Consider the following 22637-nt stretch of genomic DNA (forward strand, 5'->3'; position numbering starts at 1 on the left):
GGGGTGCTGGGGAATAAGAAGAGAAGACATACCTAGACCTGGAGCACAACTGCCTAGGCTGTCTTGTACCTAGGTAACTATTACAGTGCCAGGAGAAAAGTAGCTAGTAGCTGGTGGGCATTCTGGGTATGGTTATGCCAAATCTGTGTTAACTATATCACTATGCCAGCAGAGGTGCTTATTCTTTTATCTTTCTTCCTTCTTTTTTTAAGTGATAAGTGGAGAAAGTGGGGAACTTCAGGCTGAGACACATCATCATAGTCCCCAGGCAGCAGGGGATGCAGCTTGCCTGGGGACACATTAGAGTGGGAGTGAATGAGGGCAAATTTGACAAAGAATGAATTTCTGGGTCCTCCAAAGACAGGCCACTGCACTTGCAGGAAAAGAGATGAGATAGAATGGAGTATACAGGAAAGCCAGAGGGCATGTCTGTGTCAGGCCAAAGCACCTCCCCACATGGGAAGCCTGGGCTGGGATAAATAGCATCACCCACTGCCTGCTGATGCATGCAAAGGCTGGTGCTAGCTGTCATACGTAGCTGGGATAGGCCACAGCAGTCACTCACGAGTGTCAGAGCAGGGATGGGCCATGCGAAGATGGGTGACAGCACCCACCAGAGTGAAAAAGAGTGGGATTTGGCTATAGATTATATAGTAGCTTGTGTCAGTGGAACTCTAGCACCCTTTACTTCACATAGAAAACTGGGGGTAGTGACAGGCCAAGGCAGGGTGGACAACAAGCTCATCTGACCAGAACCCACCTGACATTCATGGATGCTGGGACTGTGAGGAAACCAAGTGGGACCAGTACATGCAAGAATTCGAGCTGGGGGAGGCTCAAGCCAGGCAAGTCCTCAGCACACATCAGCATTTGTGTGGACCAGGTCTGAGGGCAGGCCACTCTGGGCCAGGCCTGAGCACATGCTGGCATAAAAGAGAGCATGGTCAGTGGTGTGATCTGCCCAGCTGACATGGGCCACGGTATCCACTAACAAGAGTGCGGTCTGTGATTACGCGAGGTAGGGTTGCATTGAAGCTCCTGCCAATACAAACAAGACCCTGATTTGGAAAGGGCAATTAGGGTAACTCTTGGACACCTTTTTTGGGCTGAGGAAACATTGGTGGGTGTGAGAAACAGGGATGTATGCAGACAATGCTGGGCAAGGCCATAGCACTCATCAGCATGTGTGTAGGCTGGTCTGGAAGCAGGCAATTCTAGATTAGACTCCAGAACTCACCGGTGCTTGTAGGAGCCATCCTCTGAAGTTATACTCAACATTCCCTGCTGTCCCAGATGAACTGGTGTCCTGTCTCCCATGATGTCCACTACTCAGGCATCAACAACTGAGGAGACCCAGTCCCGACACCTGTACTCTGGGGGAAGAATCCTGTAATCTAGTTGGGGAATCCTCCACGAAACCTCACCCAGGGTGACTTTATATTTGATGTTTGCATGCACTGGCCAGGGTAGGGTCAGATTCAGTTTATCACCTGCACCAGACGATGGACACATTGGTACCCAACCCCAATTCACGCACAGGAACTGATGTATGCTGTGGCAACTAATAGATATAGCTAAGCAGGAAAGTGCCCACAGTTCCCTTAACAGGCATGTTCCCAGCACCAGATCTTGCACCTCTCAGGGGCTACTACAATCCTACCTGACATGACTTATATCTAGTGTTAGCACTTGTCAGCTGGGCTATGTCCTAGCTCAGGTGGCCTGCACCCATTAAGGCTCTCCTGCTTGCCAATGAGTATCATAGCCAGCCCAGCCAGTCCCACTCCCTGACTGCCCCACGACCAGTCCCATCTCTCTCACTCACCAATGGAAGCAGCAGCCAGCAAGGTAGTCTCCAAAGTTACCTGTAACAATATCTTCTCACAGTGGTATTCTTAGACCCATGGCTTGTGTGTGCCCATTCTGAGATGGTCCAACTGAATAGTCTGATTTTACTTTTATTTTTTCATATATATGCATACCTTTTTTAACTAAATTATTTTCAAAAAGACTTAAACAATTTTCATTGATTTAGGTTATATGAGAATTGATATGTGTAAGCATAGTGTAATAATCAAATCGAAGTAATTGAATTGGAATCTCCTTAAAGCTTATCCTATTTAAGTAATGAGCCAGGCGCAGTGGCTTAGCGGCTGAAGGCCTCACCATGAAAACACTAAAATACCATATGTGCTCCAGTTCTAATCCAAGTGGTCCCATCCCAATCCAACTTCCTGCTTGTGATCTGGGAAAGCAGTTGAGGACAACCCAAAGCTTTGGAAACATGGGAAACCTGGAAGAAGCTCCTGGCTCCTGGGTTTGAACTGGCTCAGCTCCGTCCATGCAGTCATGTGGGGATTGAATCATCGGACAGAAGATCTTCCTCTCTGCCTCTCCTCCTCTCTGTATATCTGAATTTGTAAAAAAAAAAAAATAATAATAATCTTTAAAAATATTTATTATCTTACATAACTATTGTGAAACTTATAACTCTAATTTGTAATATATAACCATACATTAGGGTAAACTGAGTAAAAATATTAACTGCAATATATTACTCAATTTAGTGCAACACTAACATTATACACAACAAGAAAAAACTAGAGAAATGACAGTTTACGAGAAGTAGAAACAACAATCAAGTGTCAAGATGATCTCACCATTTCTATATTATTTTTGTATTCAATATTAACTACCACATACTAGGAGAAACACATGATAAATGTGTAAGGGGAACTGGCTTGTCTCACTAAACTAAACATTTTAAAGTGAAGAACTAAATGGCAGCTATTTGCAATGCTGCAGAGCAGGAGAATGAGAGAGAGGATTCATCTGAGTCCATCATGGTCTCTTGGGAAACACCTGCAAGAACAAGGCTTTGTGTCATGGCCAGAGTCCCTCAGGGCCAGCAGGTGCTTAGAGGTCAGGGAGCTGCCTAATGAGCAAGCGCCTGGAGCTGTAAGTAGCTCCTCTGCTGTGTTCCCCCAGACTGTGCAACCTGGGCTAGAAGCAGCCTGTTTTTTGCATTTGGGGTCCTAAGTCTTGCTCAGGGACCAGAGCTTCCCTCCTTCCCTCTGCTGTGCCTGGGGCAGAGCTTCAGTGTGCAGAATCCACCATCCAGGGAGGAATTTGGCCTTCCATACAGACACTTTAATCATAGAGAGCCCATGCAGGTGAGCCTGTAAGGAAACTGCAGAAGGGATCCAGACTCTGGGCACAGAAGCTTTCCCTGGAGTTAACTTAGAACTGATCTAACCTAGCTAACACCTGGGGTAGGTATGGGGTTACTCACTGCTATACTGAGCTAATGAATATATTTGTCACTGGTTATCACTGGGGAGGGAAATATTGGATCTCCTAGGGCAGTAAACATTGCTAAAGAAGAAATGAGGGGTAGAAAAAATCAACTCTAATAGAAAATGAATGGTATAAGTTTCCTCCATTACATACAACATACTTTGCAGTATTGGGGAATCTGAAAGAAGTAGATTGGATTTTTCTGTGTTTGGTGGATATATGGTGGAGTGAAGTCACGTAATTTGACAGTGAGGAGGGTCCTTGCTGTCCAACACATGAAAATTGAGAAGCCAAGATTATAATGCTTGGCCCTGGAACAGCCTCTGTGTACTGAGTCACCACTCTGCCCATTCAGGCAGTGAAGAGTTGATGTAACTGACTGTTCCAGTATTGACAGGAAAGGACCAGGAGAGGGGAAATGTCTGCATGGAAATCCTGATAATAGCAGCTGCTGGAACACACATGTTTCAGGGTCTTCTGTCTTCTCTCTCTGCACTCTCAAATGACTCAGTATTATCTTAACCAGGCAGCAAGAACAGCTCTATCAAAGGTACCTGCTTGGGAGTTACCACATCACCTGTGAGTTGGATACACTCAAGGCTTTCCTGTCACTCTCATTTTGTCCTGAAATTTCAGCACTTTCCTGGTATGCAATTAGGTGAGAGAGATTTATTCCTTTCTTTATTGTCTTCTCACCTACAATGATTAGCCATTGTTGACAGCTTTCTTTCTGCGATGGAGTCCTTTGAAACATACTTGAATTTATTTTAGTGCAACGAAAAATATAATTACAAGGTAGATTTAATTGCTTCAATATCTGATACAAATATATATCTTAATCCACACTTACAAGAGGTCATCAAAATCCAAACAACTATTTTGCAAAAGGTATTCACAAAAATAAGCAAATCTTTTAGCTTAATTTTGTCGGACATTTTGATGGACCCTCAATAACATGTAAGAGGATGTTTTGAAACCCTGCATTTTTCTGTTGTAAAAGTCACTAATGCCTCCTGGGTTCCAAACCGACATATATTAAATATACAAAAATTTAGTTCTGCAAATGGAGTCTTCATAAGTCAGTTTCACATATATTTCCAACCTTTCCCATGTTGAGTCTTTCTTATCATTTGACATCCTTTGTGATTCCTTTTTGTTTAACGTGAGTATGTCATTTGCTCAAAATCATAGCATTTCTGCCTTGACTTGTACCATGTGAATGAGGATCACTTTATTTCAGGATCAGAATGGAATCTCTTTATCTCTTAAGAAACATAGAACCACACATTGTACACTGCTTCTTCCCCTGATCTTTCCTTCATGCATTCATCTCTAAAATCAATGGTGAGTTTTTAACCTCTGATGAATAGACATTCCTTCCTCAAGTGATCAAAAAATATCTCATTATATGTGAGAAGCTTGATGCTAAAGGGAAGCATTGAGGGTAAAAAGAAATTATTGGTCAGTGATCCCAAAGGAAATGACCAAAATTAGTACCAAGCCATCTCCAAATTCACATTCAAATGGGAAAATATAAATTTGGGATTTCTGCTGTGTTGTTTACATCTACCTTTTATGATTATGTTTTAGGTTCAATGACTTCTTCATAGTGATCTACACCACATGAAACTGAACAACCAAACTCAGCTTTCAGATTTCCTTCTGCTGGGATTCTCAGAGGACCCAGCACTACAGCCTATTATATTTGTGCTCTTCCTGTCCATGTATATGATCTGTGTCATTGGGAACCTGCTCATTGGCCTGGCCATCTTCTCAGACACCCAACTCCACACTCCCATGTACTTCTTCCTTACCAACCTGTCATTCTCTGACATCTGCTTCACCTCCACCACCATCCCCAAGATGCTGGTGAACATCCACACACAGAGCAGAGCCATCAGCTATGCAGGCTGCATCACACAGATGTTCTGCTTCATACTCTTTGCAGGACTATATGATTTTCTTCTGGCTGTGATGGCCTATGACCGGTTTGTGGCCATCTGTCACCCCCTGCACTACACAGTCATCATGAACTCCCGGCTCTGTGTACAGCTCGTTCTGCTGTGCTGGGTCATTGGTGTCCTGAATGCCCTTATGCAGAGCTTACTGGTGCTGAGACTGAGCTTCTGCACACACCTGGAAATCCCTCATTTTTTCTGTGAGTTGAATCAGATGGTCCACAGAGCCTGTTCTGACACCTTTCTCAATGACCTCATAATGTATTTTGCAGCTGCGTTTTTAGGGGGTGGTCCCCTGTCTGGGATCCTGTACTCCTACTCCAAGATCACCTCCTCCATCCGTGCCATCTCATCAAAACGGGGCAAGTATAAAGCCTTTTCCACCTATGCCTCTCATCTCTTGACCCTCTCTCTATTTTATGGCACAAGCATAGGTGTGTACCTCAGTGCCAATGCTGTCCAAAGTTCAGCCTCAACTGCAGCAGCCTCGGTGATGTACACTGTGGTCACCCCCATGCTGAACCCCTTCATCTACAGCCTGAGGAACACAGACATGAAGAAGGCTCTGAAAAGACTGCAGTTCCATAAATGACAGTCAGACACATGGTGTTGGAGCAGAGCCATGTCAATGACTTCCTATCTCAGCCCATGGCGTCAAACAGTGTGATGAATTTATCGAAACAGGAAACTGAGCTTGCTTAGTCTGTGCACTGCTCTTTTTTAGTGCTTAATTCCTCTGAGTACATTGCAACTGAATGACCCATTGCATTGCAATGTGTGTTATCTGGTAGGTCAATATGCTTCATTTTTTTTACTTATCATTAAGAGTATGAATAAAATGTTTAAATAACAATTGTAGAGAAAAGGAAGAAGGGAAAGTTGAGTCAGTGAAGTATGACTAATTTCTTTGAAATTTGTTAGGCGATACCTTGAACCTCTCATTTTATATCCATAAAAGGCTTAAAAATAAAATTTTAAATGTCATAAGAATATCCTCATCCATTTGTTAAACTCATGTAATTCAATATTGCTATCCTTGGTGCTGTGATAGAAATTTTGGCAAAACACTTGTGTCTTCATTGAGTTCTAAGAAATTGTCCTAGTCCTGGTATGTCTGTAAGTTATCAGAAAACTCTCCTTGCTGTAATTCATCCCATGAGGCTTATAGAAGATGAGACATTGTCAGTTTATTATTGTGATCAATAGCTTGCATAAGCCACCTATCATTGCTCAAGAAGACATAAAATATATGTGCATAAAATCCTGGGAAGTTCATTGTAACTGAAGTACAAAGGACAAGGAAATCTGATTATCTCAGTGACATACATTTCCACATAACCCAATGAGTGCTGCTCACATATCAGATTTCTAGAGATGCCACACTGTTGCTGAGACAATTGTAAGAACCTTCATGAAAATCTACTCAGCAGGTTCAGCTGATGTTTGCAATGCCATGACCCACATCAAAGCAATTTTCTGAGTCTTAGGTGCTCCACTTCTCCACTCCTGGACAATGCATCTGTGAAGGCTATAGATGTATGTGATTACTCTCACCAAGCTGGGAGACCAGGATTAAGCTCCTGGCTTCATGGGGGCCCATCCCTGGATATCATGGACAATTAAGAGTGAGTTGCTGGTGGAAGATTTCTGCTTCTTTCATGCCCTCCCTCCCGATCTCTCAGTCTCACTCTAAATAACCTTCTCTAAATGTGTAACACCAAGATAGTAAGACAGTAGTTATCATTTCCTTTGACAACTAATCAAATTAGTTATCTTTCATGTTTAGCTTTCTGTAGACATTGAACTGCAATTTTTCAGCAGCATAGTATTAATTCAATTTTTAAAACATCTTAATTTCCTTTATCAAAATTATCAAATGGTATTCAATATAGGGAGCGAAACTTTGAGAAAATATCTGTACCTAAAAAGCAAAAAAGCAAACTCTAAATAAACTTTTAAAATATTTTTAAATGGTTATCTTGCCTGTTTTAAATATTTATTGAATTTTCACTTGATAGAAAGAAATAAAGTTAGAGGGAATGAAAGAGAGAGAGAGAAAGAGAGAGAAAGAGCAAGAATTTCCTATTCCCTACATGTTCATAACAGTTGAAATTAGACCAGGTTAAAGCACATGGATGGCAGAGGCCCAAACATACAAGACATCTTCCACCACATTCTGAGGTTCATTACAAGGACAGTGAATCAAAAATGGAACACAGATGCCTAAGCTGCCTAGTCCTTAGACAACTATTGTAGTGCTGAGAGAAAAGCAGATAGTGCCTGGTGGGCATTCTGAGCATTGCCAATACCGAATCTGTATTAACGTTCCCACTATACCAGCAGAGTTGTTTATCCCTTTTTATTATTTGTAATGTGATGACTAGAGAATTTGGAGAACTCTAGGCTATGACATGTCATTGTGCCTTCTGTCCGGGGAGCTGTAGCTTTCCTGGGGAATGGAGCCTGGGAACATTTTCAAGTTGGAGTGGCTGAGGGCAAGTTTGACAGGGGAAGGATGACATCTGTGATGTTCCAAACAGTGCACTTGCAGGAGGAAAAGTAAGATGGATGGTTAAGGCAGGGAAACCTGAAGTCATGTCTGGTTCAGGATAAGGAACCTGCTGACCTAAAAGAACTGGACTGGGCTAGATAGCATCACCCACTGCCTGTTGATGCAAGCAAAGGCTGATGCTGGAAGCATACCTGGCTAGGCTAGGCCAGGCCACAGTAGCAAGCCATGAGTGTCAGAACAAGGATGAGCCTCATGAAGTTGCACCACAACACCCACCAGAGTGAGAAAGAATTGGATTTGGGCATAGATTATGTACTAAATTTGCAGACTGGCCTCCATGCAACTCCATGCACACTGGTTTACATGGAGAACTGGGGGTGGTGAAAGGCCAAGGCAGGGTGGACAACAAGTTCATCTGACCCGAACCCATCTGACACTCATGGAAGCTGGGACTGTGAAAAGACAAAGTGGGACAGGCACATGCAAGGACCAGGACTGAGATTATGACAAGCAGGTCTACTGCCCCTGCTGGCAAGAATGAGATCTGGAGCTTGGAGTAGGACTGATAGCACAACTAGAACTCCCCTGTAAGTCTGCAGTTTCCCTAAGGGGAGCACAAGAATCTTGGCTGGGGGAGGTTAAGCCCAGGCAAGTCTTCAACACACATCAGCATTTGTGTGGACCAGGACTGAGGGCCAGGCCTGAGCACATGCTGGCATAAAAGACAGCCTGGACAGGATGTGTGATCTGCCCAGCTGGGTGGGCTGCACTATTCACTAGCAAGTGTGCAGTCTACAGACCCAGTTCTGGAGATTTAAGCTAAAGCCACTGCCTAAGAGCAGTGACCGAGTCCTAGGCTTTCTCCATGCCCAAGAGAGCTTTTCCCTCAGGGTAAGTACACCATGAGGGAAACTTGGGAACTGATTAAAGTCCTACCTCTGCATCTTCCTTTAGTGTAGCAGCTGTGGGGGAATCCCTGCCAGGCCGGACCCAATGCTGGAGACTCAGGCCAAAGCCGCTGCCAAAAGGCAGAGACCAAATCCTTGGCTTTGGGTGGCAGTGCACCAAGTGCTGCCAGGCTCTGCCTGCTGGCCTCCAGGCTGCAAACTCTGGGGTTTTTAGGATATGAAATTGCTGCTCAAGGACACATTTGAATAAGGGCAGTTTTAGTGTAGTTCAGAGAAGAATTCTGGGTAATTTTCAGTAACAAGGTCATGAAACTTTTGGGTAAGCATTGGGACTGAGACCTGTTGGTATGGAGGGGGTATCCATAAGATCTATTTGGGCCAAACTGATTCACCATCCAAATTAGGAATTGTGACATGGGTTGTTAACATAGAGGATCACTGACAGCCACACACCAGTCCAAAGCAAAGCTATGGATGGGAGCTTGCCTGGCAGGGCTAGGTACCATTACTTGAGTGGGTGGTGGAGTAGTGGACTGGTCACATTTGGCAGTATCAAGACACTAACCAGCACGTCAGAGAATTTGGTCCGAGGATAGACTCTGTGAGGGATGTTTGGGCCCAACCCTGTGGAAATACAAGTCCCACAGTTTAGCTGGCAAGCTGGGGTGGGGATGGCGCCACCCCAAGCTAGGAGTGACCACAGCATCTACCATCACTTATGGGTAAAGGAACCAATGGTAATCTGAGCAGGTCAAGGCATCACCACCCAAATGTGAATCATAAAACAGGAATATGGGGTGGGTGGAGCTGAAACTGGAAGCGGACAGACCAGGTAGGGCCAAGCAAATCTCAACTCACAAAAAAGAATAGAAATCAGGAGGGAGCACATGTCACTCCAACCTAGGCTCTTACTCCAACTCATCTGCATGAGGCATGGATACTACAGCACAGCATCGAAAGCAAAGGTGAGGTGCTAAGCCAACTGAGTCAGAGCCCCACTGACACCTGCATAATCTAGGGCTGGGAATAGACTCAGTTGGGCGGCTGTGAGTGTACACAGTTGCTGGGTTGGGATTTCCCATTGGAGGGTGCAGGGGCCGGAGTGGGGGCTGAGTTCTGGTCTGGATATGGCTCCAATCTCCCCAGACACAAGTGTGGACTGCGGATGGGCACACCAAGCTGGGCTAGAAGCCAGCACCACCTGGCACTCTGGAGAATTTCGGTAGAAGTAGAATGGACAAGGCTGGGTCTCTGCCCTTACTGGCCCATGTGTGAGTAGTGTCTGGGTATGAACAAGCCTTGGCTGGGGTGAAACAGCCAACGCCAAGAGCTGGAATGGATCGAAGGCCAGCATGGAACTATCAGTATGAGCAAGACCTGGAATAGGGAGAGGTTCTGAAAGAGGAGCTTGGGGAACTCCTCTGTGGGAACACAGTTCTTACAGGTGAGAGCAAGAAGCATGGTATGGGGCAACCCAGACCAGGTCAGAGGAAGATACCCACCATCATACATATGGCATAGGTGAGGGACAGACACATTACCTAATGGTGAATCCAAACATCAGAATAAAGTGTTGGACAGGCCAGCTTTGGTTACAACACATACCAGTGCACATTAAGGAATGCCAAAGTAAGGTGTACTGTACCAGATGTGGTTGCAGTATCCAAACAGCACACGTGAGAACCTGGAGGGAGAGGGCAAAGCCGGCAAGGTGGTTTGGGCTCTTTTGCTGGACAACCACTTCCACTGGAGAGCATGAGTTGAGATGGGGGCAGACCAGACCAGCAGGGCTAAAACACCTGTGGGCCTCGTTTGAGTTAGATTGTGGAAGGGCCATATTGGGCTAACTGTTCCAACTGTTCTGACTGATACAAGCAAAAATTAAAGTAGATGAGGGTTGGTTGGACTTCCCTGCAGCATCAGCAGGCAGAGGTTGTCACTGGGGGCTCTTTCTATCAAGTTAAATGCCAGAATCACCTGGAGACTGCACAATCCAGAAGTTGCAGTGGCCTAGTAGGGAGCTATTGGGCAGCCCCCTCGTGGGTTTCCACTCCCACTGGAGAGCATGAAAACCAGGACAGGGGTAGGGGTGGCTAGACAGAAATGCACCTGTCAGTATGTATGTGGACTGGATAGTAGGTTGGTTGGGTTGAACTAGGCTTCAATGTCCATTGACATGTACCAGAGCTAAATGGGATGTGGGAAAGACTGAACAAGTTTGCTGTACATAATGGCATGCATGAGAATCAGGGAAGAGGCAGGTCTGGTGAAGGTTATGGGGAGTCACCCCAACTAGGCTGCAACTCCCACTGGTTTGCATCAGGACCAAGTATGAAATGGGTAGGTTTGAGCTGGACCAAAACACCCATTGGTTCAAGTGGAAGACATGACTGGAAAGAGAAGTGACCCAGCAATTGCAACCTAATCAACTAAGTAGATTATTTTTAAAAATATATATAGTATTTAGAAGGATAATAATAATAATAAAAGAATGTGGGTGTGCCAGGTTGTTTTGCATTGAAGCACCTGCCAACAAATACAAGACCCTGATTGGAAAATGCAAGTAGGGGAACTCATGGACATATTTTTTGGGCTGCGGCGCCTACTGGTGAGTGTGAGAAGCAGGGTCGTGTGCAGACCATGCATGGCCAGGCCAGAGTACTCATCAGCATATACGTGAACTTTCTGGGGAAAGTCATTCTGGGATGTGCCCCAGGACAGTGCTAATTGCAAGAACGAGCCTCTAATGATACATTCAGCATCTCCTGCTGTCCCAAATGAGCTGGCTGTCCTGTCTCCCATGATGTTCACTACTCAGGCAGGAGCAACTGAGAAGACACAGTGTCAATGCCTGCATTCTAGGGTTAGAGTCCCACGATTCTCTTGGAGAGTCCCCAAGAAATTTCACCCAACGTGAGCTTCGATTTGATTCTTGTGTGCAGAGGACAGGACTGGATGAGTTTCAGTCTATCACCTGCACCAGGTGATGGACATAGTGGTGCCCAAACCCAATTTGCACAGGAACTGATGTGTGCTGTGGCAAGTAATAGGTGCAGCCAAGCAGAGAAATGCCCATGGTTCCTTTACTAGGTATTTTCCCACCTCCAAGTGTTGCACCTGCCAGGGGCTGCTGCAATTCTGCCTGACATGATTCATATCTAGAGCCAGAACTTGTCAGTTGGTCTGTGGTCTAGCTCAGCTGGCCTACACCCATTAAGGCTCTTGTATTTGCCTATGAGTGTGGTAGTGAGCCCAACCAGTCCAACTCTCTGACTTCTCCACCCCATCTCAGCGCTTTCACTCACCAGTGGAAGCAGCAGCCAGCAAGGGAGTCTTCAAAGTTACCCTACCATGGGTACTGTAAGACCTAGTTGTTGTGTGTGCCAGCAGATACTATAATCCTGTCTGAGATGGCCCAATTGAAAAATCTAATTTTACTTTTATTTTTCATGTATATTTCCTTTTTTTTCTTTCTTATATTTTATTTCTTTCTATTATTGTCATTTTATGATACAGTTCCAAAGGTCCTGGGATTTCCCTTATTTCCTCTCCATTTCCTCCTTCATCACTGGGTTCGCCTATATCATTACTATTGTTTAAGTCTTCATACACAGTTATATGTCCATCATTGTGGGCATGGACAATGTCAGAGAATCCAGCATCCTGATGTCAACATATAGTAAATGGTTTCATTGAGAATCCATCTTGTCTGGAAGTAGAGATGCATACTACATTGTATACTCACATGTAAATATGATAGTCTCTGTTAAACGGTTACTGTACATCCCCTTAAATGAAAAGCCACAGCACAAAATCAACAATATGAAAAGAAATAGACATTTACAATGCCAGGAAGTTAAATGATATGCTGATAGATACAAATTATTTTTAAAAGACTTTTAAAGAAAATATTTTCATTTATTTAGTGTATATATTATGAAAATTCATATGTGTAAACAATGTGTAAAAATCAAATCATGGTATTTGAATTTGAATTTCCTTAAATATTTTTCTATATAAGTTTTGGATGCGGAACAGTGGCCTAGTGGTTAAATTCCACACCTTGCATCCTCTAGGCACCAGTTCTAGTTCCAGAAGTCCTGCTTGCAGGCAGCTCCCTGCTTATGGCCTAGGAAAGCACTTGAGGACAACCCAAAGCTTTGGAACCATGCTCTGATGTGGGAAACACAGATGTCCCTGGCTCCAGGCTGTGGATTGGCTCAGCTCCAGCCATGCAGTCATGTGGGGATTGAATCATCAGAAAGAAGATCTTCCTCTCTATAAATCCGAATTTGCAATAAAAATTAATAATCTTCAAAATATATATTATCCTATACATGTACTTAGAAGCTTATAACACTAATTTGAAATATACAATAAATTCTTTTAAGCTGAGTTAAAAATATTAACTACAACATTTTACTCACACATAGTGCACCACTAACATTATACACAAGTAAAAAACTAGAAATGAGTTTACAAGAAGTACAAACAATAATCAAGTCTCAATTTACTCTCACCATTCATACATTATTTTTGTGTTCAATATTAACTACCACATACCAGGAAAAACACATGATAAATGTGTAAGGGGAACTGGCTTGTCTCACTAAACAAAACATTTTAAAGTGAGGAACTAAATGGCAGCTATTTGCAATGCTGCAGAGCAGGAGAATGAGAGAGAGGATTCATCTGAGTCCATCATGGTCTCTTGGGAAACACCTGCAAGAACAAGGCTTTGTGTCATGGCCGGAGTGCCTCAGGGCCAGCAAGAGCTTAGAGGTCAGGAAGCTGCCTAATGAGCAGGTGCCTGGAGCTGTAAGTAGCTCCTCTGCTGTGTTCCCTCAGATTGTGCAACCTTGGGCTAGAAGCAGCCTGTTTTTTGCATTTGGGGTCCTGAGTCTGGCTCATGGAGCAGAGCTTCCCTCCTTCTGTCTGCCATGCCTGAGACAGAACTTCAGTGTGCAGCATCCACCATCCAGGGAGGAATTTGGCCTTCCATACAGACATTTTAGTCATAGAGTTACCATGCAGGTGAGCCTGGCAGAAACCCTGGGAGGGTCTGAGACTGTGGAACATGGACACAGCTTTTGCTTGGGTTAACCTAGAACTGAGCTAACCTACCTAATACCTGGGCTAGGTCTGTGGTGGTGACTGCTATACTGAACTAATGAATGTACTTGTCAGTGATTATCAATGGGGAGGGAAATGTTGGATCTCCTAGGGCAATAAGCATTGCTAATGAAGAAATGAGGGCAAGAAAAGATCAATTCTAATAGACAATGAGTGATATATGTTTCCTCCAGTACACAAAGCCAGTTTTGCATATTGCAAGATCTCAAGGAAGTAGATTGAATTTTCTGGGTTGGGGACATGTGGTGGAGTGAGGTCATACCTCTTTTGCAGTGTGAAAGGACCTAGTGTTGAATACATCCCTTGGCCCTGGAACAGCCTGTGCAGACTTTCACCACTCTGCCCATTCAGGCAGGAAAGAGTTGCTATAACTGACTGTCCCATTATTGACAGGAAATCCTGATAGTAGCAGATGCTGGAACTCACATGTCTCACTGCACTCAGATAACTCAATGTTATCTTAATCATACAGTAAGAAAAGCTCTATCAAAGACAGTTGCTTGAGAGTTACTGCATCAACTGTGAGTTGGATACACTCAAGGTTTTCCTGTCATTCTTATTTTCTTCCACATTTTTATTGCTATCCTGGTATGCTGTCAGGTGAGAGACCTTTATTCCTGTCCTTATTGCCTTCTTACCTACAAATTGGCCATTGTTGACAGCTTTCTTTCTGCCATGGAGTCCTTTGATGTGTACTTGAGTTTATTTTAGTACAATGAAAAACATATTTAGAAGGTAGATTGTTTTCCTACCAAATCCAATACAAATATATACCTTAATCCATGATTACAAAATGTCATCACTATTCGAACAACTTTTTGTTAGACATTTTAATGGATGTTGTGTAAAATTTAAGAAGATGTGTGAAAGCTTCTATTTTTTCTGTTATCAATGTCACTACTTCATCCTGAGTTCCAAACTGGCATATATTAAATCTACAAAAATTTAGTTCTGTAAATGGAGTCTTCATAAGTCAGTTTCATATATATTTCCAACCTACTCCATACTGAGTCTTTCTTTCATTTGGCACCCTTGATGATTCATGTTTGCTTAACATGATTGAGTCATTTGGTCACAATCCTAGCAATTCTGCCTTCACTTGTCCCATATGTGCAAGGATCACTTTATTTCATAACCAGAACTGAATCTCTTTATCAAAACAGGACAAGTATAAAGCCTTTTCCACCTGTGCCTCTCATTTCCTGACCATCTCCATATTTTATGGTGCAAGCATAGGTGTGTATCTCAGTGCCAGTGGTGCCCCAAGTTCAGCCTCAACTGCAGCAGTCTCGGTGGTGTATACGGTGGTCACCCCCTTGCTGAACCCCTTCATCTGTAGTCTCAGGAACACAGACATGAAGGCTCTGTAAAAAGACTGTTTATCCATAAATGATAGTGGAACCATGGTGTTGGAGCTGAGTCATGTCAATGACTTCCTGTCTCATGCCTCAAGGTCAGATACTGTAATGCATTTATCAGAATAGGAAACAGAGCATGCTTAGACGGTTCACTGCTCTTTTTTAATGCTTAATTCCTCTGAGTACACAGCAACTGAATGACCCATTGCATTGCAATGGGTGTTATCTGGTAGGTCAAAACTCTGTGATTCCTTTTTGTCATGCATGTGTTGGCTATTCAGTGGTGTTACTTTTTTTCAGGGTGATATACTTTGTTGTCGATGTTGTTGGTGTTGTTGTTGATGTGGTTGTTATGAATTGATGTCAATCTGAAACAGTAATATTATTTCAACCCCAAACAACCTGTATCTCATGCAATAAGATATTGTGAAGTAATCAAGGAAAAAAAAAAAAAAAAAAACTCTGTCTCTATTTTACCTTATCCGAAACACTATGATTAAAGGTTTAAATAACATGATAGTAGAAAAAGTAAATGAAAATATGATTGAGCCAGAGCAATATGATAGATATCTTAGAATTTAATTTAGGAAATACATTAAACCTGTTTATTTTATATCAATAAATGTTTTAAAAATAAAATTTTAAAGTCATAGGAATATCCCCATCCATTTGTTAAACTCATGTAATTCAATATTGCTATACCTGGGGCTGTGAAAGAAATTTTGGCAAAACACTTGTGTCTTCATTGGAGTGCTGAGAAACCTTCCTACTCCTGCTATATCGGTGAGTTATCAGAAAAATCTCCTTGCTATAATTTCTGCCTCTGAAGCTTCTGGAAGGTGATACACTGTCAGTTTTGTTCACAACGCCCACATCACCCTGTACTCTCAGTTGAGCGGAGGGACTAGGGTTACAAAGAAGACAACATGCACTGGGTCATTCGTGCAAAGAGAACACTGTTTATTTGAACTTGGCCTACTTTTTATAATCTGCCTAGTCCCTCCCAGTATTTTTCCAATGCTGAAGTGACTCCTAAGATCCCCTGGGGGAATCTTGAAAAAGGGGAAGCAGGGAGGCGGGAACTTGTGGTCAAGCCAGGGGCTAAATATATCAGGCAGCAGATTGCACATCCTGTTACCCCTTGAAAAACAAGCTAAGCTATGGAGTTAACTCTTGGGTTAACCCTTTTTTTGTTGTTGTTTTTTAATGGATGCCTGTCTTATGTTGTCCAACAGTCAGTTGATGCCTTGCCTGTTATGGGGAGCCCCACCCGAACTAGGGATGAACTTGGGATCCCTGTCTTAGGTTGATCCTCAACTCTGCCAGATCTTACCCATCTCTGGCTGCCCATCACACATCATGCTCAACCACACTTGAGTGCTAGGGTTTTCCGCATCATTTGACATTATGGTTTGTCAAATGATGACCTGCTCCTGGTCTTGTTGCCTGCATAGGTGGCAGAAAAGGAAACAGTACTGTAATTATGGCCATGACCATCAATCCAAAGGATACAATTCCTCTCCATTTGTTAAACATTTGGGCTGCCAGTCTAATGTCCTTTAGAATAACTTTCCTCGACATGAGGGGCACCCAGGTCTCATTGACCTTAATAATGAAGGCAGCAAGCTGGTTGGTGAGATTCAAAAAGACATACTTAACAATATACAAGTATTGTTGAAAATACTAACATTCAAGAATCTCATAGAGTTAAGATGTTACATGTGTACACAACAGTTTTGCCAAGAACCAGAGACCCTAACTGCCTATCATCCCATCTGGCTCCTACATTTCCAAACAGAGAAATGAACTCCAAAGGTTTTTAGGGAAAAGGGACATTGTCTGCTCTTAGCTACATCCTGTTGAGAGGGGGCGCTGTTGGGTAACAGCAGCAGTAGGGGGGCCCATCTAGTGGGTCCTGATAGAAGGCAGAAGTCATCAGGTGTTTGATGTACATCCTGGCACTTCAAAGGCTTCTCTTTGTTGAAGTCCTGACTAGTAAGTCCATTTGAATACTTTCAGAACGATTCAGGTGAATAGACTTTGTAGGTCCTGAGAAAACAGAAACATACATGCCTCTCCAAGAGCTTAAGTGTGCATCCATACATTGTTTTCAAAAGGATTTAGCTTAACAATTCACATTTATGAATATTTTCATCTATAAGCCAATTAAGATAGACTACATAGCTTGCCACATAAACATGTACATTGATATCAGGTAATACATATTATAAAACACAACAGCTTTTGTAATAGCTACTTGAGAATTCTCTTAAGTGTGTTAAAGTTACCAATTGTTTAGAATTACATTTTGCTTTTAAGAATTTGAATAAACCATACCTATAGTTTACTATTAAACTTTAGCTTTAATGGATACAATAGTTCTGCTAGAACCGTAGAAAACAAAGTATCTATGTTTAGCACTATGATACCTCCTATAGATTTTTTTTTTGATCTGTATTCTAACCAGAGGATTAAGGAGTTTTTTCCCTGTAAATTTTCATATCAACTATTCTGGAGCCTTCCCGGTAGGATTTCATCTAGTCCTGGTTCCCTACTGGCAAGGTTTCTCAATGTCTTTTCTGCAATGCCCCCCATTTTTTTCAGATCTAATCAGTTGTCTATCCTACAATTAACTCTACCAACTGAATGATACAACCTCTGAAACACATTCTTCTGACTTTGAGGCTGCTAGGGGCCCATCTAGAAATCCCAAACCCAGAAGAGTTAAGCCTATTAAATATGCCAAAAGGCTTTAAAGTATCTGATTGAAGATTTCTCATTATAATGTCCATCCTTTTAGTCAAATGGATTCAAACAGTAACATATTAAAAATTGTTATCACTTATAAATGATCACCCAAACATTTCAAGGTAAACACATGACACAAAATGCCCTTGAAAACACAGCTCTTATAGATCACGAGAGTTAAACACAGGAATTAGTGCATAAAACCATCTCATAGCTTTTAAAGAATTTGAACAAATTTAAAGGTCAGAACAAGAATAGAGCCTACTGAAGCTGAACAGACATTTAATAAAGTCACCAAATAAACAGAGGCTATCTCAACTTCAATGCTTCAATTTTTAAACAGTTTTCAAAATTAGAGATTTTTATTTTAAAGATTTATTTTTATTATTTTTTATTGGAAAGGCGGATATACAGAGAAGAGAGACAGTGAGGAAGATCTTCCATCCGATGATTCACTCCCCAACTGAGCGCAATGGCTGATACTATGCTGATCCGAAGCCAGGAGCCTCTTCCGGGTCTCCCATGCGGGTGCAGGGTCCCAAAGCTTTGGGCCGTCCTCGACTGCTTCCCCGGGCCACAGGCAGGGAGCAGGAAGGGAAGCGGGACTGCCGGGATTAGAACCGGCGCCCATATGGGATCCCGGACATGCAAGGCGAGGACCTTAACCACTTGCGCCACCACACCGGGTCCGAGATTTTTATTTCTAGATATTTACTAGCATTTTTATGTATGCACACTTTGATTTGCAAAGTTACCCCCTTTCAAATGAAGGCAGATAAGAATCACTATAACAGGGACAAGATCAAGGCCCCAACTTCTTCAAACGGCAGGCTCCAAGTATGCCCGTCCCTTGTTTTGTGGCTGGAGGGCTGGGAGCTTCTCCTTAGCTGTTGTTTTATCGAAGTCAAGAGAGCTGAAAAACTTCAATTTGACTGTTGTCTTGGGAGACTACCTAGGAATTTGTTGAAGTTAGTTATGAATAAGATGAAAAGAACTTTAAAAGAGATGTTAAAACACTGTTGTTTTTCACAAGAAATCAGACTTCAATTCCATTGTTTTAAAGGCCAACATCCAGAAAATATACACTTTATGACCGATTTACTACACATCTTTAAAGAATCCATTGTTCTCCTGTAAAGCAAAAATCTCAAATACTTCCTTGTAAGTAAGAATACAAGTAATTTACAATCTGGATCAATTTCATGAGTAGGAAACATTTCAACCAATGAGCATAAATACTCTTCTACTTTAATACTATATATGATGCAATAAATTTAGCTTAATTTTATAATATTGTGAGATTATAATCCAAATTATTTTGTATTACAATTACATTATTCAAATTTTTGTCTCAATCTCTGAGAGTTCCAGGGATCCTACTAGAACCCTCTAAGTCATGAGACTTGGTTTAGAATTCTGAAGAATTTAGAGGTCTAAATGTGTTAAACAAAAAGTACCTTTAGCATTTAACAGAACATGCTGAATACTGTATGTTAGACCTAATCAATGCCATGACAACACTGTAAGCTGAAGACCCAGCAGTAAGAAAACATCATACAAACCTTTCCCCAGTGGAGGTGGGGAGTCTGGTCTGGCCAGGTCGTGTTAAATTTGTTAGACCTCTCTAAAATTATTTACCAGGAGAGAGAAAAGGGGGGTTAGTCATGGTCCATCCCATCTTGTTTGTTAGTCAGTCACACACGCTCCCAATTCAGAAGAACAACTGAATAATTCAAGACAAAGATAAAACTGGAGAAAGAGTATTAAAACAAAAACAATCTAGTTTTTGTCAGGATAAAAATAATAAAACACCAACAATAATGACTAAACAAACATGCACAATCACCAGACATGTCAGAACAGAGACATATAACTCTTAAAACTTTTGCGACTTCTAACCTCTTCTTCAACATAATTTAATGTGGAGATATTTTGCAAAACAAGCACATGGGTTCATCTAATGACTTAGGTTAATTTAACAGTGGATTTGGACATTTGCTGTCCCAATTTAAAAATTAGTATCAGCCACATGCTTTTACAATGCACAATCAGGGTCTGGTGTTGTAGTCTAGGGGGAAAAGTCCTCCCTTGCATGCACCAGAATCCCATATGGGAACTGGTTCTAATCCTGGCAGCTCCACGTCCCATCTAGCTCCGTGCTTGTGGCCTGGGAAAGCAGCGGAGGATGGCCCAAAGCCTTGGGACCCTGCACCTGTGTGGAGAGTTAGAAGATGTTCCTGGCTCCTGTCTTTGGACTGGCTCAGCTCCAGCAATTGTGGCCACTTGGTAAGTTTATGGAAGATATTCCTTTCTGTCTCTCCTACTCTCTATGTATCTGAATTTGCAATAAAAAGAAATAAATCTTTAAAAGTAAATATACACTCAAATTTAACACTGAATAATCTCTAGAAATCATCCACATATGACAACTGACTAAATATGTCATCAGTATGGGATATTTCCATTTGTCTCTGACAGACAAGTGCTGCCTTAGAAGGGAGTAAGGATATTGGTGTTTTTGTTGAGGTCATTCACTCACTATCGACACAGCATGTGAGAGTCACTCCACCACTCTGTGGTCAGATTCTCTACTGGATTTAGAGTGAATGAAGATAAAACAAAGACATGCAGCATCATTTGTTTGATAATCTAAGACAAATCTAAGACAAATGCAATATCAACATAAGGTTTAGATCCTAAATATTTTGAAATGTGGAGAGTTTTTTTTTTTTTTTTTTGGAATTGGTGTTTAATACAGAATTCATCATGTTGGAGCTATCACAAACAACAGTAATGCTGTAAAGGTCCTTAAAGGAAATGCCAGAACCCACGTGTCCTTCACACACACACAGATGATGTTCTCTAGGCCTGTGTGGCAATGCTGAGAGGACCTGCAGTGCAGACAGGAAACCACCAAGTGTGGGAACATCACATCTTATTGGACAAATATTGGGTTAAACGAAGCTTCTCTTCTATAATTAACAACCTGGAGAGAGGAATACATCAGTGTGCTGCAAGGTTTAGGGTCTAAGAGTCAGTCTCCAAACAGGTACCATATTCTTACACATGGATATATTATACATCAAAGGAATTTTGAAAGCGTGTAGTATTCTTGATTTCTTTCAGTGCAAAGATACTTTAATGCAAAGTTGTTTTTTCCCATACTATGTGAAAAGTATATATTTTGAAATAGTTATGTATGCATTTCAAAGGATGTTTGCACCAAAAATGAATAAATACTTCATTCTACTTTTTATGAACATTTTAATTCTCATATAAGGATAGAAGACAAAGGTCTCATTATACAAATAGGAAATTACTACACCAGGCCAGAAGATATTTTAATTGAAAGAAAGAAGACCCAAATGAATTGCAGAATATATATATATATATATATATATAAATATATTTAAACTTCATTCAGGAAAATGTAAGCTGGTTTATTATTGCAGGCAGGAGAAAGTGTATGTGGGAACTAAAAGTATGTGCACCTAATCAGTATTCTAAAATATGTGAAAGGTGTTCATAAATACTTTTTAAGAAGGGCAACTGTCAATGATAAATTATCAATAACAGTAATAGAGTAAGTTGTATTCTGTTCTTCTAATAATCTACCTTGTGATCATTCATTGTCAATTTGGTCCTTATCAATGCAATTCTGTCAACTAGTAATCAACTCAGTTGACAAGGCTGTGTCTCAGATACTTACAACCCACTCAACAGCTCAGAAATAATCAGTGCCATGGACAGAATTCCTAATTGCACCATCTCTGGAGCCAAAGTGATAATGTTCTTCTTTGTCTCCCTCATCATAATTGGAACAAGAGAATGTTAGCCCAGGTACCTCTGAGGTCCATTGTTCAAATCATTCATATTAATGCAGTAAAAAACAGAAGCCAAGACTGCAGTTGTATGTCTCTTTTGGAATTAAGCGGGATGACTGCAAGAGTTGGGAGACAGAATGTTTGGGGTCAATCTTGGAGGAGTGGACTCTTCAGAGAGACAGGGCTCCTCCCTCAATGACCCTGCACCTGCCCTTGCTGAGATATTTGTCTTGACACCCAGCCACTTTACCTGCTGCTACCTGCTGTGGTTTACCCTGAAACCCCACAGAAAGGTCAGAGCAAACAGGAGTCTCTTCCTGCAGCTAAAGGAAAGGGTGGAGAGGGAAGACTGGACATGTTGCCTGTGTCTGCCTTTGGACCACCTGACTCACACATGACATCACACATTCCTACCTCATGAAGATTGATTTCTATATAATCAAAATAATGTATGGAACACTATGAGAGCAATCCTATAGAGGAAACAAAATGAGCTACTTACACCCTAGCCCTCAGAGTCTGGCACACAGAACATAAACATCACAGTCCTCTGATCTGAAACTTTGCTTCTTGATTCTCTCTCAGCTATCTTTCCTAAGTGTCCTGTTTGTCCAGATGATAAGGGAACAATGTTCCTGCATGGTTCCACTCATTTCCTCTGTCACCCTCTGCATTTACTGGGCTCGGCTGATTCTGGGCAGGAACATGGCAGAGGATCAATGGCTCCACTGATACTCTTCTGTGTACGGTATGAAGAGTCTTGGGCTCTACACTTAGGAATGGAGAGCAGACATGCTCAGGCTGTGTCCTCCTGATACAGATGCTCACAAGGGCAGTGGACATTCATATGGGGCCATTCTATGTATACTGCCAAGACACAGCCTAAAGACATTGTCTCA

The 22637-nt window shown here is 42.1% G+C and overlaps 1 protein-coding gene across 1 annotated transcript; it reads left to right on the plus strand.

Moving 5' to 3' along the window:
• The first annotated feature begins 4881 nt into the window (after positions 1-4881).
• LOC121171824 (olfactory receptor 7A10-like) lies at positions 4882-5847 on the plus strand. Its single transcript, XM_041003552.1, has one exon. It carries the CDS (start codon positions 4921-4923, stop codon positions 5845-5847), a length of 927 nt encoding a protein of 308 aa, XP_040859486.1. The 5' UTR covers positions 4882-4920.
• The last annotated feature ends 16790 nt before the right edge of the window (positions 5848-22637 follow it).

The sequence above is a fragment of the Ochotona curzoniae genome, unplaced genomic scaffold (genome assembly GCF_017591425.1).
Source record: "Ochotona curzoniae isolate NIBS_2020 unplaced genomic scaffold, NIBS_Ocur_1.0 scaffold_274, whole genome shotgun sequence".
Classification (NCBI taxonomy): Eukaryota; Metazoa; Chordata; class Mammalia; order Lagomorpha; family Ochotonidae; genus Ochotona; species Ochotona curzoniae.

Coding starts and splice junctions, on each gene's coding strand:
- LOC121171824 (XM_041003552.1), top strand. CDS start 4,921: ATGAAACTGAACAACCAAACTCAGCTTTCAGATTTCCTTCTGCTGGGA.